Here is a 14,548-nt window from a genome sequence, read left to right on the forward strand (position 1 = left end):
CCGGAGGGCACATTCCAGCTTCCCAGAACACGCTGACTTGCACTCGTCTTCTCCCTGGAAGCGACTGCGGCTCCCATTAAATATTGATCCGGGAACTCCGGTGCCCCCGCGCCTCCTCCCCCCGGCTCTGCCAATATTTAGGATCCATTCAAGTCGCGTGCGGAGCTCTCGGAGCCGCGGCGGCTCGGCGCCGGCAGATCAGCTCGCTTCCACAATCCGCGGACGAGCTGCCACGATCCCTGCAGCCGTAATTCAGCGGGAGCGGGCCCGCATGAGTTCACGGCTTTGTTCCTCGTTAATCTTTCATGCTCGTTGAGTGCGGAGCGATTTGTGTAGTACAAAACCCTGCGCCACAAACCGCGGCCGCGACCCGCTCCGCGCGCTCCCCGCCCGGCGTTCCCGGCGTTCCCGGCCTCGGATTCAACCCCGGGTCCCCGGGAACGGCTCCCGGGACTGTCCTCACGGCTGGCCCCACAGCGACAAGGGCGACAAAGCGGGGGGGACACGAGGGGGCTCGGCCGAGCTGGGGAGGCCCCGGTTCCTCCAGGCTCGTTACCAGAGGGATCACGGAATGCTGTGGGTGGGAAGGGACCTTAGGGACAATCCAGTGCCACCCCTGCCATGGCAGGGACAGCTCCCAGTGTCCCCAGCCCAGCCCCAGTGTCCAGCCTGGCCTTGGTCAGGGATCCAGGGGCAGCCACAGCGCCGGGGATTTGTGCCGGCGCTTCCATCCCTCCGGAGGGTTTTGGCAGAGCCCAGCGAGCCATTCCCGCCTGGAAAACGCTCCCTCTGCCAGCCCCTCCTCCCGGCCCTCGCCTGGCAGGGCTGTGGCATCGCCCGCGCTCCCGAGGGTGCCAGCGCAGCCTCTGCAGGGCCCCGGGAACGTTCCCAGCTCCCGGCACGGCGCTGCCAAAGCCGTGCAGCCGCCCTCTTCCCAAAATCCAGCTGGCTCCTCCCTGGAAAAGCTCCCGGCGGACACCTGCAGACCATCTGTCGAGCGGCACCCACCGAGCGGCACCCGCCGGGCACCCACGGCACCCCAGCCTCTCCACGGGTATCCAGGGTGGCTCGGAGCCGGCAGCAGCAGCTCTTTTCCAGGGACGGAGCAGCTGGGATTGCTAAAAATGGGTGGGATGGGATCTTTCCCAGCTCCTTTTCCCGGCTCTCCCGCAGGGTTATAAATCCAAACTGGAACAGCCTCAAAAGCGGAGCTGCCCTTGGCCCCAAGGTCGTTCCCTGCCCATCCTGCCGCCGGCGGGGCTGGCGGAGCTCCAGGCAGGTCGTTGGTACAGAGCCCTTCCAATCCCACAGAAATATCCCGGGAACCAGCGAGGGGCAGGGGAAGCAGCAGAGGAAGCTGCAGCTTTGATGCGTTTGGGTAAGAACACTCCCTGAAATCTGCTGGAATGTGGCGGGATGAGCAGCGGGAGCAGCCACATCCCCCACGGCTCCCAAGGGAATGAGGGACACAAAAATCCAGAATGCAAGGAGTCAGACACTGGATTTGAGAGGGAGCAGCCGGAACCCCGGAGCCACGGGGACCTGCAGGACACCGAGTGCCACAGGAATCCCACGTGGCAGCACCCCCAGGAGCAAGCACCCTGGAATGTCCCACATTCCAGCCGGGATGCTGATCCCCGGACGATCCAGCAGCTCCCTGCCTTTGGAATCACTGCAGAAAGCCAAGGAACCTGCGTGCAGCTCCTCTGAGAGCTGGGAAAAAAAATACCCAAATCCATCTGTTCCCTCTGTTTCCCAAGCCATTTCCAGCTCTCCTGTGCCACCAGCTTTTCCCTGCCGGGGTGGTGGCAGCTCTGGGAGGCTCCCGTTGCTCCAGAGGCCAGAGCAGGCAGAGCACCAGGATCCTCCATCCCAAATCCCGGCTGGAGGGGCTCGGGATCCCTGCCCAGCACTGACGTGGGGCAGAGGCACAGGAATGAGCCACCATGCAGGGGAAAAACCAGCTTCGCATCCCTGGAAAAAACATCTGGAAGTGGCCCAGGGCCATCCCAACAATCCCTGTAGAAATCCCACACCTCCAGTGCCAGCCCGATCTCAGCCGCGCAGGTGGGACCAGGGAGCAGCTGGGAGAGGAGCTGGGATATGTCGGCTCCCGATGCCATTTCCAGGGCTCCCAAAAGCTCCCAAAGCCCGGAGTGCCGGCAGCCCGCACGTGCCTGCCCCGGCCGGGGGCACTGCCCCACTTCCAGCCTCCCGACTGCCAGCCCACCGCCAGCACGCCGCGTGTTCCCTGCTCCTCCCGGTGAATCAGGATCCGTGTGTTCGACTCCCCCTCCTCCAGAGAATTCCCAATTAAGAGATCGATTTAGATAAATTGGGGGGTTGGAGCAGATTCGTGCTGCGACTGCCGCAATCCAGAAAATTCCGCCGGAGAGGCCGATGGGGCCCAGAGTGTGGCTGTCCACGGGAACGCGCTGGTGGCTGGAGAAGGGCGCGGAAACAACCCAAACTCTGGGAATGGTGGTGGCACTGACACCCAGGGAAGCTCTGAGGCAGAATCACCGCAGGTGGATCCAGGGGGTCTGAGCCTCTCGCGCTCTTCCCAGGAATTGGCTCTTCCGGAATTCCATCCCATGGAACTGCCAGACGCGGCTCAGCTCCACCTCTGGATGGATCCAAGGCCAGCAAACCGCTCCGGGGAGGACGGATCCATCTCCAAAATGGATGGATCCCAAACCCCACCACAGGGCTCGGGGGCTGAGCGCTGAGTGCCTTGGGAACGGCTTCCTGGATCCACAGGCACCTGGAGCATCCCAAGGATTGCAGAATCCCACATCCGCAGCCCCAGCTGGGGCCACAATCCAGGGAGAGATTCCAGCCATCCCAGGGAGGGATTCCAGCCTTCCCAAGGAGAGATTCCAGTCATCCCAGTAAGAGTCTCCAGCCCTTCCAGTTAAGTTTTTCCAGCCATTCCAGTAAAGTTCCAACCATCCCAGTGACTTTCCAGCCCTTCCAGTGAGTGTCCAGCCATCCCAGTGAGGTTTTCCAGCCATCCCAGTGAGTGTCCAGCCATTCCAGTGAGGTTTTCCAGCCATCCCAGTGAGTGTCCAGCCATTCCAGTGAGGTTTTCCAGCCATTCCAGTGAGGTATTCCAGGCACTCCAGTGAGTTTCCATGTATCCCAGTAAAAGTTTCCAACTCTTCCAGTGAGGTTTTCCAGCCCTTCCAGCGAGTTCCCAGCTGTTCTGACCAAGATTCCAGCCATCCAGGTGAGGTCTTCCAGCTGTTCCCGTGGCCCATGGCGCCAGTGCCGCCCCGGAGCAGCGGCAGATCCATCTCCAAGCCCATCCGTGATGCTCCCGGACAGAGCTGAGCGCTGGGGACGTTCCCGGCCGTCGCTCCCGGGATTCATCCAACGCCGGGAGATGAAAGGCTGGAGATGAAAGGCTGCAGGATTCCATCGCACTCCCTTTTCCGTCTGTCACTTCCCATCTCCTCCAGCCGGAGCCGTGGGAGCAATTAGCGCTCGGCAGGTTGGGATGGGATTCCCGACGGAGCTGCCACGTCCCGGGGCTCCTGCTCCGGCGGGGATGACAGGGTGGGAAAAGCCCACAAAGGGGCACTGGGGGGGGAAAAAAAACCTTCCAGGGGAGCCTGGGATCAGCCCTACACTGAATTTAATCCGTTTTCTATTTTAGATTAAATAAAGGTATGGATGGTCCTAGAATTTATATGGATCACGGAATCCTGGGATCGCTGAGGCTGGAAAAGCCCTTCAAGGTCACCAAGTCCCTGCTGTGTCTGATCCCCGCCTTGTCCCCAGCCCAGAGCCCTGAGTGCCACCTCCAGGAATTCCCTGGACACTCCCAGGGATGGCGACTCCAGGTTTCCCCTGCCAAGGCCTGAGCACCCTTTCCATGGGGAAATTCCTGCTGCTGGCCACCCTGAGCCTCCCCGAGGCCGCTCCCTCTGCTCCTGTCCCTGGGAGCAGAGCCCAAACCCCTGCAGTGGCGGGTTTTCAATAAACGCTCAGGCGTTATCAACATTCCCATGAATATCCCGTAAATCCTGACGCATTCCGCGTGCCCGTGGAGAGATGTCCAAGCTGACGTTCGATCCACGAACAGGAGCGTGCACGCTCCCTGAGCTCCGGATCCACCTCTGGAACAGCAGCCGGGATGGGCGTCCCCTTCCCAAGCCCCAGCGAGGGCCGGCTTGGTCCCTCGTGCCAATTCTTGGATATTTTTCTCCATAATTTGAACTGCTGGTGTGGAAGGGGAGGAGCAAAGCCGGCATTAATTGCACCGCCAGGAAATTAAGGACAGCGCCAGGGACGGGAACACGACGGAGCTGCGGAAGGATGAAACCCAGGGAGAAAGAAGTGGGATTTAATGGGAGCATCCCAGGCTGGAGGGACCCTGGGGAGACCCCAGCGGGGCAGAACTGGGACCAGTACAGGGCACAAAACCTCCCGGGCCGGCTGCTCCAGCCCCAGGAGGAGGAGGAAGAAGAGGAGGAAGAGGGAAGCAGCTCTTCCTCTGAGGAGCAGGAATTCCACCCTTCCAGGGGCTCCAGCACCCATAAACCCTGGGCGTGCCCTAAAGGAGCAGCCGGTTCCAAGCGCTGATCCCAAAGCATGGGAACAGCCAGGGACAGACACAGAGCAGCCGCACGGCTGTGACCCGATCCGGGGACATCGGGGTGCTGGCAGGTGACACTGGAATACTGGGATGTGACCTTGGGATGCCGGGATGTGACACTGGGATGCTGGCAGGTGACACTGGGGTGCTGGGAGGTGACACTGGAATACCGGGATGTGACACTGGGGTGCTGGGATGTAATACTGGAATACCAGGATGTGACACTGGAATACTGGGATGTGACACTGGAATACCGGGATGCGACACTGGAATACCGGGATGCGACACTGGAATACCGAGATGTGACACTGGGATACCGGGATGTGACACTGGGATACCGGGATGCGACACCCGAGTGCCAAGCACGCACAGGGACACCGCGGCCTGGGGGGACAGAGCCCACATTGAGGGTCCCCCGGCAGCCCCGGGGCTGGGGAGGGGCCGAGCTCCTCCCGCGCTGTTCCGGGGCTGCAGCGCCGAGCCCGCCGAGGATTTTCCAGCGGCTCCATCCGGCGGCGCGGCGGGGGAGCCGCTGCCTTTCCGCAGTCTCCTTGGAGACTGCGGCCGCTCCGGAGGAGATCCCGCTGCTCCCGCTGCTCCCGCCGAGCCCCCGGCTCGTGGCAGCCACCAGCCCCGTGCCGCTGACGCCAGGGGAGCAGCGGGAAGAGGCCGAGCTGGGAAGTTTTCCATAATCCCGCCTGGCCACAACAAGGCGGCGTGCGGGCAGGCAGGAATCTCCAAATTCCACTTCCCACAGCAACGCGGGGTCAGCTTGGGAGCCGGCACGGCCAGGCTGGCCCGTGGTGCTCCAGCATGGAAAACAGCCTGGAAAAGGTGGGTTTGGAGCAATCCTGGCTTGGCCCCCAGCATGTGCACTGGCAGAGCCTTCCCAGGAGCCTTCCCGGCATTTCCAGAGGTGCTGGAGGAGGAGGGACAAGGCAGGCGCTCCGGAGGTCTCGGGAGCTCTGCGATCCCACAGCTCCGAGCGCATCAGCTGCGGAGGGAATGCAGTAACAGAGGGAACAGCAGCGGCACGGGGACAAATCCTTGCCCCGAGGAGCCCCGGCTGGACTGGGATCACAGGAGACAGCGGGAAGTGCCCGGCTCCTGCACCCACAACGCTGTCCCGCAAAGGGACACAGGGCTCGGAGTCACATCCCGGCTCCCAGAGCTCCGAGCGGGATGAAGGAGACTCCATGACAGAGGGACCAATCCCTCATCCCAGCTCCTGGAGCAGCTCCAGGGCCGTGAGGGGGCGAGGGAGACTCTGACACAGGGCGCAGCCCCTCATCCCGGTTTCGGGCACGGCACCGAGCTCGGAGCGGAGCCAGGGACACTCTGCGTGTGACACGGGGACTGATCCCCCGTCCTTCCTCGTCCCTGGCACAGCTCCGGAGCTCCGAGCTGGGCCAAGGGCGCCCGGTGCGTCCCGCAGGGATGGGAGCCACATCCCGTTCTGGGGCACAGCTCCCGAGCTCGGCGCGGGGTCAAGGGCGCTCCCCGGGCCCGACCCCGGCTCATCCCGCCGCTGCTTTCATGTCCCCGCCACGAGCTCGGCCTGACAGAGCCTCAAACACGCCGAGCAGGGAGCAAACTGTGCGGGAACAATGCGAGGCTTCCCAAACGCTTCCAAACCCTCCCCGACGTTCCAGCGCCCGCCAAGAGCCCGTCGGAGCCTGACAGCGCCGGTCACGAGGCAGCCCCACGTCCCCCGGAGCCCGAGGACACGGCAGCCGCTCCTCCGGGATGCGGGGAGAGCTCCCGGACCCCAGCCAGCCCCGCGGCCCAGGGGAAGGGAAACACAAGGATTCGCACGCTGGGCTTCATCTCCCGCAGCTCTGCAGCCCCCTGGGCCTGCCCCGTGCGCCGGGACGCGAGGCTGCAGGGACAGCACATCCCCAGGGAACATCCCACGCCCACCGGCCGGGAGCAGCCACGGAGCAGAGAGGGAAACTGAGGCACGGAAAGGGGGACAGGTCCATCTCCATCCTGGCAGCCACCAGGGCACCTTCCAGCCCCACCCGGGCCCCCTGCATCCCATGGGATGGGGCTCCCACAGGAAGGGAATGGGAGGCTTGGTCACCCCAGAGAGGGCAGGAGCCCCACGGGGAGGGGTCTCCACACAGAGCCGATCCTGGCCCCTGCCCGGCCCCTTCCCATCCTCTTCCTGTCCCCTCCCTGTCCCCAGGTGCTGTCCCCTGCCCCGCAGTGTCCCCAGGCGCTGTCCCCTGTCCCCTCCCTGTCCCCAGGCGCTGTCCCCCCAGTGTCCCCAGGCGCTGTCCCCTGTCCCCGCAGTGTCCCCAGGCGCTGTCCCCCCAGTGTCCCCAGGCGCTGTCCCCTGTCCCCGCAGTGTCCCCAGGCGCTGTCCCCCCAGTGTCCCCAGGCGCTGTCCCCTGTCCCCGCAGTGTCCCCAGGTGCTGTCCCCCCAGTGTCCCCAGGCGCTGTCCCCTGTCCCCTCCCTGTCCCCAGGCGCTGTCCCCCCAGTGTCCCCAGGCGCTGTCCCCTGTCCCCGCAGTGTCCCCAGGCGCTGTCCCCCCAGTGTCCCCAGGCGCTGTCCCCTGTCCCCGCAGTGTCCCCAGGCGCTGTCCCCCCAGTGTCCCCAGGCGCTGTCCCCTGTCCCCGCAGTGTCCCCAGGCGCTGTCCCCCCAGTGTCCCCAGGCGCTGTCCCCTGTTCCCGCAGTGTCCCCAGGCGCTGTCCCCTGCCCCCCAGTGTCCCCAGGCGCTGTCCCCTCTCCCCGCAGTGTCCCCAGGCGCTGTCCCCTGCCCCCCAGTGTCCCCAGGTGCTGTCCCCTGCCCCGCAGTGTCCCCAGGCGCTGTCCCCCCAGTGTCCCCAGGCGCTGTCCCCTCCCCGTGCCCCGTCCCCGCGGTGTCACCTGGGCGATGTCCCCCTCGAGCCGCGGTGGCCGGATGCTGGACAGGTGAATGGTTTTGTGGTCCCCGGAGTTGAGCTTCACCACGATGGCGTCGGCGTTGAGCACCTGCATCACCTGGGGACAGAGACAGAGCTGAGCGTGGGGACAGAGGGCACCTGGGCACACCTGGGGCCAGGTGCCACCGGCTCTGCCACCCTGGCTTCCCTCCCCAGCACAGTGAGTGGCTCCAGCCCCACCCCGGGGGTCACCAGGGGAATGCGGCTCCTGGGATGGTGACACGTGGCACAGCAGGGCACTGCCAGCCGTGCGTGTCCTGTGCCAGGGCTCAGCCCCCTGGTTTCATTCCAGAGGCAATTTCAGAGAAGCAGGAGCACCTGCTGGACACCGGACAAGGGATGATGCTCAGGGAGGAGGGAGCAAACTATCCAGGATCATAAAGTCAGGGAATCCTGGAATGGTTTGTGTGGGAAGGGACCCCAGAGCCTCCCAGGGCCACCCCTGCCATGGCAGGGACACCTCCCACTGTCCCAGGCTGCTCCAGCCCCAGTGTCCAGCCTGGCCTTGGCCATTCCAGGGATCCAGGGGCAGCCACAGCTGCTCTGGCAATTCCAGCCCAGGCAGCAATTCCCAATGTCCCAATGTCCCATGCAGCCCTGCCCTGTGGCAGTGGGAAGCCATTCCCTGTGTCCTGTCCCTCTGTCCCTTGTCCCCAGCCCCTCGGCAGCTCTCCTGGAGCCCCTGGTGGCCCTGGAATGTGCTGGAAGCTCTCCCTGGATCCTCTCCTCTCCAGGCTGGACGCTCCCAGCATTCCCAGCCTGGCTCCAGGCAGAGAGCAGGAGGATCCCAATGGAGCTCAGGACTCTCGGGTGTAACATTCCCAGTTCTCCCACTGGCTGGACGGGACCTTCCCCTGCCCGCTCCCAGCACAACCCAGCGCCCCCAGCCCAAAGGGCTCCCACTGCTGGTTATCCTCGATGATCCCAATCCCGCACACCCCGGAGCCGTGGAGGGAGGCGGGAGCTGATCCCGCTCCAGCCCTTTTTGCCCGGCAATCACATCCACCCCTCCCAGCGTGCTGGGCCGCAGGGAGAGCAGGATGTAAGGAATTCGGATCCCAGCAGGCACCGGGGATCGCCGGGGCACAGCAGAGTCCCCGGGAACGGCCCAACGCGCCGCCCCGGCCTCTCCCGGCTCCCAGCTCCCGCACTTTTCCTCGGCAGGAGCAGCCCAAAGCCGCGCGCCTGCCAAGTGGAGTAATCCAATCTCACGCTCCAGGGCATCCAGGGGCGAGGAGGGAGCGGCCTCTCTCCTTCCTCCCGCCCAAGACTTGGGAAAAAGCGGGATGCGAAGCGGAGCTGCCGCAGCCAGGGCCGCTGCGGGTCAGCTCCGGGGGCAGATCCCGCGCTCCATTACACATCCAGCACATGCTTCCCTGGGAGCCGCGGGAGCCGCGGGAGCCGCGGTCACATCTCATTTGTTCCCTGGCAGGAGGCAGCAGCCGGCCGGCGGCTCCCGGCGTTCCAGCGGCCCCCGGCGTTCCAGCGGCCCCCGGCATTCCAGCGGCTCCCGGCATTCCGGCCCCCAGCACGGCCCGGATCCGTGCGGGAGCAGCGGCGGGGCCGGGCCCGGCCCCCAGCGCCCCTTCCTTCCCGGCAGGACCAACCGCGGGAGCCTGCGCCGGGATGAGCCGGGCGGCGGGGGATGCAGGACACGGGAGGGAGCAGCACATGGATGGAGCAGGATATGGGATGTAGCAGGATACAGGAGAACATGGGATGTAGCAGGATATGGGATGCAGCAGCACATGGATGCAGCAGGATATGGGATGCAGCAGGATATGGGATGCAACAGGATATGGGATGTAGCAGAATATGGGATGCAGCAGGATATGGGATGTAGCAGAATACGGGATGTAGCAGGATATGGGATGTAGCAGAATACGGGATGCAGCAGCACATGGATGCAGCAGGACATGGGATGCAGCAGGATATGGGATGCAGCAGGACATGGAATGCAGCAGAACATGGGATGCAGCAGGATGCAGGATGCAACAGCACACAGATGCAGCAGGACACGGGATGTAGGGCATCAGCAGGATGTCCAGATGTAGGATGCAGCAGGACACGGATGGAGCAGATGACGGGATGTAGCAGGACATGCAGCAGGACGCAGATGTAGGGCACAGGATGCAGCAGAATATGGGATGCAGCAGGACACGGCACCGGGAGCAGGGACATTGTGTCTCCCGGGCAGGACAGAGCCGGGTGGCAGCAGGAGCCAAGAGGGATCTCCAGGGTCTCCGCAGGGCCTGACCCAGCTGCAAAGGGTCCCTGCAGGACACAGGATGCAGTAGGATATGGGATACTGGAGGACAAGGGACGCGGAAGGAGATGGGACACAGGACAAGGGATACGGGACATGGGATACAGGACATGGGATACGACAGGATGTGGGATACGACAGGATGTGGGATACAGGACATGGGATATAGCAGGACATGGGACACAGCAGGACAAGGGATACAGGACATGGGATACAGGACATGGGACACAGGACAAGGGATACAGGACATGGGATATGACAGGATGTGAGATACAGGACATGGGATATAGCAGGACAAGGGACACAGCAGGACATGGGATACAGGACATGGGATACAGGACACGGGATACAGCAGGACAAGGGACACAGCAGGACAAAGGGACACAGCAGGACATGGGATACAGGACATGGGATACAGGACATGGGATACAGCAGGACATGGGACACAGCAGGACAAAGGGACACAGCAGGACAAGGGACACAGCAGGACAAGGGATACAGGACACGGGATACAGCAGGACATGGGACACAGCAGGACAAGGGACACAGCAGGACAAGGGATACAGGACATGGGATACAGCAGGACAAGGGATACAGGACATGGGATACAGCAGGACATGGGACACAGCAGGACAAAGGGACACAGCAGGACATGGGATACAGGACATGGGACACAGGCATGGGATACAGGACATGGGACACAGCAGGACATGGCGCCTGGAGCCAGAGCTCCCACGGGAAGCAGGTCCCAGGCAGGACAGGGCAGGGTGACACCGGGTCCCCACCCTCCCTGGGCAGCCGCTCCCTCCTCCTGCTGGAGCCTCAGGGAGGGCAGGAGGGTCACGGGGGGTGACACGGTGACAGTGCCACACAAGGGGGCTCAGCACCACCCCGGGCCCGGGGCATTCATCCCCCACCCCCCCACGCTCCCAGCCTGCCGCGTCCACTTCCCTTATCCAATATTTATTGTGGCTTCTCCCGCCTGCGAGAGGCCCTTTGATAACAGGATTGCAAGGATTATTTTTTTAAAGCTCTGCAGCTGTTTCTTGCAGAGCCAGCACGCTCCGGCTGCTGCCTCCCACGTCCCCCGGGCCGGGAGCAGGGAGGGCAGCGGGGGAATGTCCCCGCGGCTCCGGCCACCCTGGTCACCCCCATCCCATCGCCGCTCCCGGGCACGGAGCTCGCGGCCCTTGTCCACATTTGTCAGGGAAGATTTTTCCCCTCGCTGCCAAGAGCTGATCCCAACGAAGCCTCCCGTTTTCCACCCCGGGCTTTGCTTGTCCCCAGTATTGAGGGCACAGAGGGCTGGGCAGAACTGGGACCAGTACAGGGCACAAAACCTCCCGGGCCGGCTGCTCCAGCCCCAGGAGGAGGAGGAAGAAGAGGAGGAAGAGGGAAGCAGCTCTTCCTCTGAGGAGCAGGAATTCCACCCTTCCAGGGGCTCCAGCACCCATAAACCCTGGGCGTGCCCTAAAGGAGCAGCCGGTTCCAAACGCTGATCCCAAAGCATGGGAACAGCCAGGGACAGACACAGAGCAGCCGCACGGCTGTGACCCGATCCGGGGACATCGGGGTGCTGGCAGGTGACACTGGAATACTGGGATGTGACCTTGGGATGCCGGGATGTGACACTGGGGTGCTGGCAGGTGACACTGGGGTGCTGGGATGTGACACTGGGGTGCTGGGAGGTGACACTGGAATACTGGGATGTGACCTTGGGATGCCGGGATGTGACACTGGGGTGCTGGCAGGTGACACTGGGGTGCTGGGATGTGACACTGGGGTGCTGGGAGGTGACACTGGAATACTGGGATGTGACCTTGGGATGCCGGGATGTGACACTGAGGTGCTGGCAGGTGACACTGGGGTGCTGGGATGTGACACTGGGGTGCTGGGAGGTGACACTGGAATACTGGGATGTGACCTTGGGATGCCGGAATGTGACACTGGGGTGCTGGCAGGTAACACTGGGGTGCCGGGATGTGACACTGGGGTGCTGGGAGGTGACAATGGAATACTGGGATGTGACCTTGGGATGCCGGGATGTGACACTGGGGTGCTGGCAGGTAACACTGGGGTGCCGGGATGTGACACTGGGGTGCTGGGAGGTGACACTGGAATACTGGGATGTGACCTTGGGATGCCGGAATGTGACACTGGGGTGCTGGCAGGTAACACTGGGGTGCCGGGATGTGACACTGGGGTGCTGGGATGGGACCTCGTGGTGCCAGCGACTCCACCTTTAGGGATGCTTTCCCTGGGAGCTGGGGGGGACAAGGACCCCCACGCCTGGGGACCGTGGGAACGTGTCCCAGCTCCCAAAACTCCCGACTGCCGTGCTCCTGGGACAGCATCCACTCCTGGGATGCATGGGGAGCATCCCCAAAGCTGAGGGTGACCTCCTGCACCCCAGCAAGGATGGTGGCACTCGGGGAGCAAGAGCCCAGCACCAGGAGAGGGTCGAGTCTCCAGTCCATCCCAAAATGTCCTTCAGAGGGGCCAGGGCAGGGTCTGGCGCTCGGCTCAGCTCGGGAGCAGCTCCCGGGCTCGGCTCTGGCACATCCCACCGAGCTCTGGCCGCGAGCAGAGCTGCCAGCAAAGGGAATAAAAGCCAGGAGGATCAAAGGATGGGCGCCGGGCTCAGCCCCATCGGCCGGAGCAGGAGGGGACGCCGGGACACGGGCCGGGGGCAGCGCGGGGAGCCCCCCGAGGGCGATGCAGGGGGGCCGGGAGCGGGCTGACGCAGCCCCCCCCGCAGAGGACGGCTCCCAGCCTAACGCCTGCACGGCTCCGCAGCGCGTCCCAAATCCCGCCGCTCCCAGACGAGCTGACGCAGGGATTCCGGGAGAGAGCCTCCAGCCCCTCGGACATTTCCCTTCCTCCGCGCTTCTCCCGGCCGCTTCGCCAGCGCCGGACCCACGGTGGAGGCCGGGCCTCCCCTGCCCCCCGAGCCCGGCCCCGCGCCCCCAGCGCCGCCAAAATCAGCCGGAGCCCATTCGCCGCGGTCGATCAACGGTGCAAAGGCAGGTTGGGATCTTCCTCCTCCTCCTCCTCCTCCTCCCCTCGCAGCCCCCCTCCGGCAGCTCCTGCGTCAGCTCTGCCGCTGCCAACGAGCCCCGTTGTGCCGAGCACGGAGGCGGCTCCGGCGCCGTCCCTGCCCACCCGCTCCGTGCCCGGCCCCGCCACCGGCACCGGCACCGGCACCGGCACCGGCCCCGGGGAGGCCGGGCACGTGCCCAGCTGCGGGACCCGTGTGGGCAGCTGTCCTGATTTTTTCCTGGCGCCTGCGATTCCGGGCGAATGGAAATAAAATAAAATAAAATAAAATAAAATAAAATAAAATAAAATAAAAATAAATGAAAATTTAAAAAATTAAAAAATAAAAATAAAATAAAATAAAATAAAATAAAATAAAATAAAATAAAATAAAATAAAATAAAATAAAACCCCGAAGTGACACCGAAATGTGTGGGGGGTGGGGGGCTGCCACGGGCCAAATTCCAGAGCCCTGAGTAAAGAGCGGGGATCGACCCAAGAGGAGAAATTCCAAGAAATTCCACGCCTCCTCCCCAAAAAGCAGGACGTGGTGCTCTGCCGCCTGTGGGGGGGCTCCCAGGGAATGCGGATCCTGCCGGGATCCCGCAGGGCCAGGGAACTGGGGGGCAGCCTGCCCCCCAAGCCGGGGGGATCCCACTGCCCTGGGCTCATTCCCAGGGGAAAGCTGGATCCGCGCTGCTCCGGGGGGACGGGGCGGAGATGCTGCTGACCCCAAAGGCAGCCCCGGGCCCAGACTGGGCTGCGCCCCGCCTGCCGCTATCCCACAAAATCGCGGCATTTGGGAAGCGCCGGGAGCATCCAGCCGCCCCCTCCGGCAGCTGAGCGGAGCGTGACTGACGGCCCTGGCACGGCTCCTGGCACGGCTCCTGGCACGGCTCCTGGCACGGCTCCGGTGGCAGCCGCTGCCAGCGGCGCTTCCCGGCGTTCCAGCCCTGCGTGCCCACGGGACACCTGCTCGGGTGGCATTTGTCACCGCCACGGGGAGGGGACAGCCGCGGCCCGATCCCCAGGGATGGGCTCCCGATCCCAAGGGATGGGCTCCCGATCCCGGCCTCCCGGAGCCGCTCCGAGCTCCGCGTGCCCGCACTGCTCCCCCAGGGAATGCCCAGCAAACCCTTCCTGCCCGGCGGAGGTTTGGGGAGCTCCGCTGCTGGGCCGGGCACATCCCGGCCACAGGAGCCATTCCCAAGCGCATCCCAGCGGGCACGAGCCGACGGTGCCACAGGGAGCAGCGGCACATGGATGAGGCTGGAGCGGCCACAGGAGCTCCTGGATGAACCGGCAGCTCCAGAGGATTTCCATCTCTGCCCCGGCCAACCCCCGGCAGCCAGGAGCCCCCCAGGGTCAGCCAGGATTGATCCCATCCCTGCATTCCCCAGGATCAGCCAGGCTCGATCCCATCCCTGCATTTCCCCAGGATCCTCCAGGATTGATCCCATCCCTGCATTTCCCCAGGATCCTCCAGGATTGATCCCATCCCTGCATTCCCCAGGATCAGCCAGGATTGATCCCATCCCTGCATTTCCCCAGGATCCTCCGGGATTGATCCCATCCCTGCATTTCCCCAGGATCCTCCAGGATTGATCCCATCCCTGCATTTCCCCAGGATCCTCTAGGATTGATCCCATCCCTGCATTTCCCCAGGATCCTCCAGGATTGATCCCATCCCTCCATTTCCCCAGGATCCTCCAGGCTC

At 63.9% G+C, this 14,548-nt stretch overlaps 1 protein-coding gene across 2 annotated transcripts in view; it reads right to left on the reverse strand.

Annotated features, from left to right (window-relative positions):
- Nucleotides 1–14,548, reverse strand: part of SND1 (staphylococcal nuclease and tudor domain containing 1) — an 82,318-nt gene that overhangs the window by 52,754 nt on the left and 15,016 nt on the right. For both annotated transcript variants that reach the window (XM_066182576.1, XM_066182577.1), the window contains one exon: nt 7,474–7,587. In XM_066182576.1, the coding sequence (XP_066038673.1) occupies nt 7,474–7,587 (114 nt within the window). The remainder of the gene's footprint in view (nt 1–7,473; nt 7,588–14,548) is intronic.

This window comes from Chamaea fasciata, unplaced genomic scaffold (genome assembly GCF_029207755.1).
Source record: "Chamaea fasciata isolate MVZ Bird 193981 ecotype frontalis unplaced genomic scaffold, bChaFas1.0.hap1 SCAF_5, whole genome shotgun sequence".
Taxonomy (NCBI): Eukaryota; Metazoa; Chordata; class Aves; order Passeriformes; family Sylviidae; genus Chamaea; species Chamaea fasciata.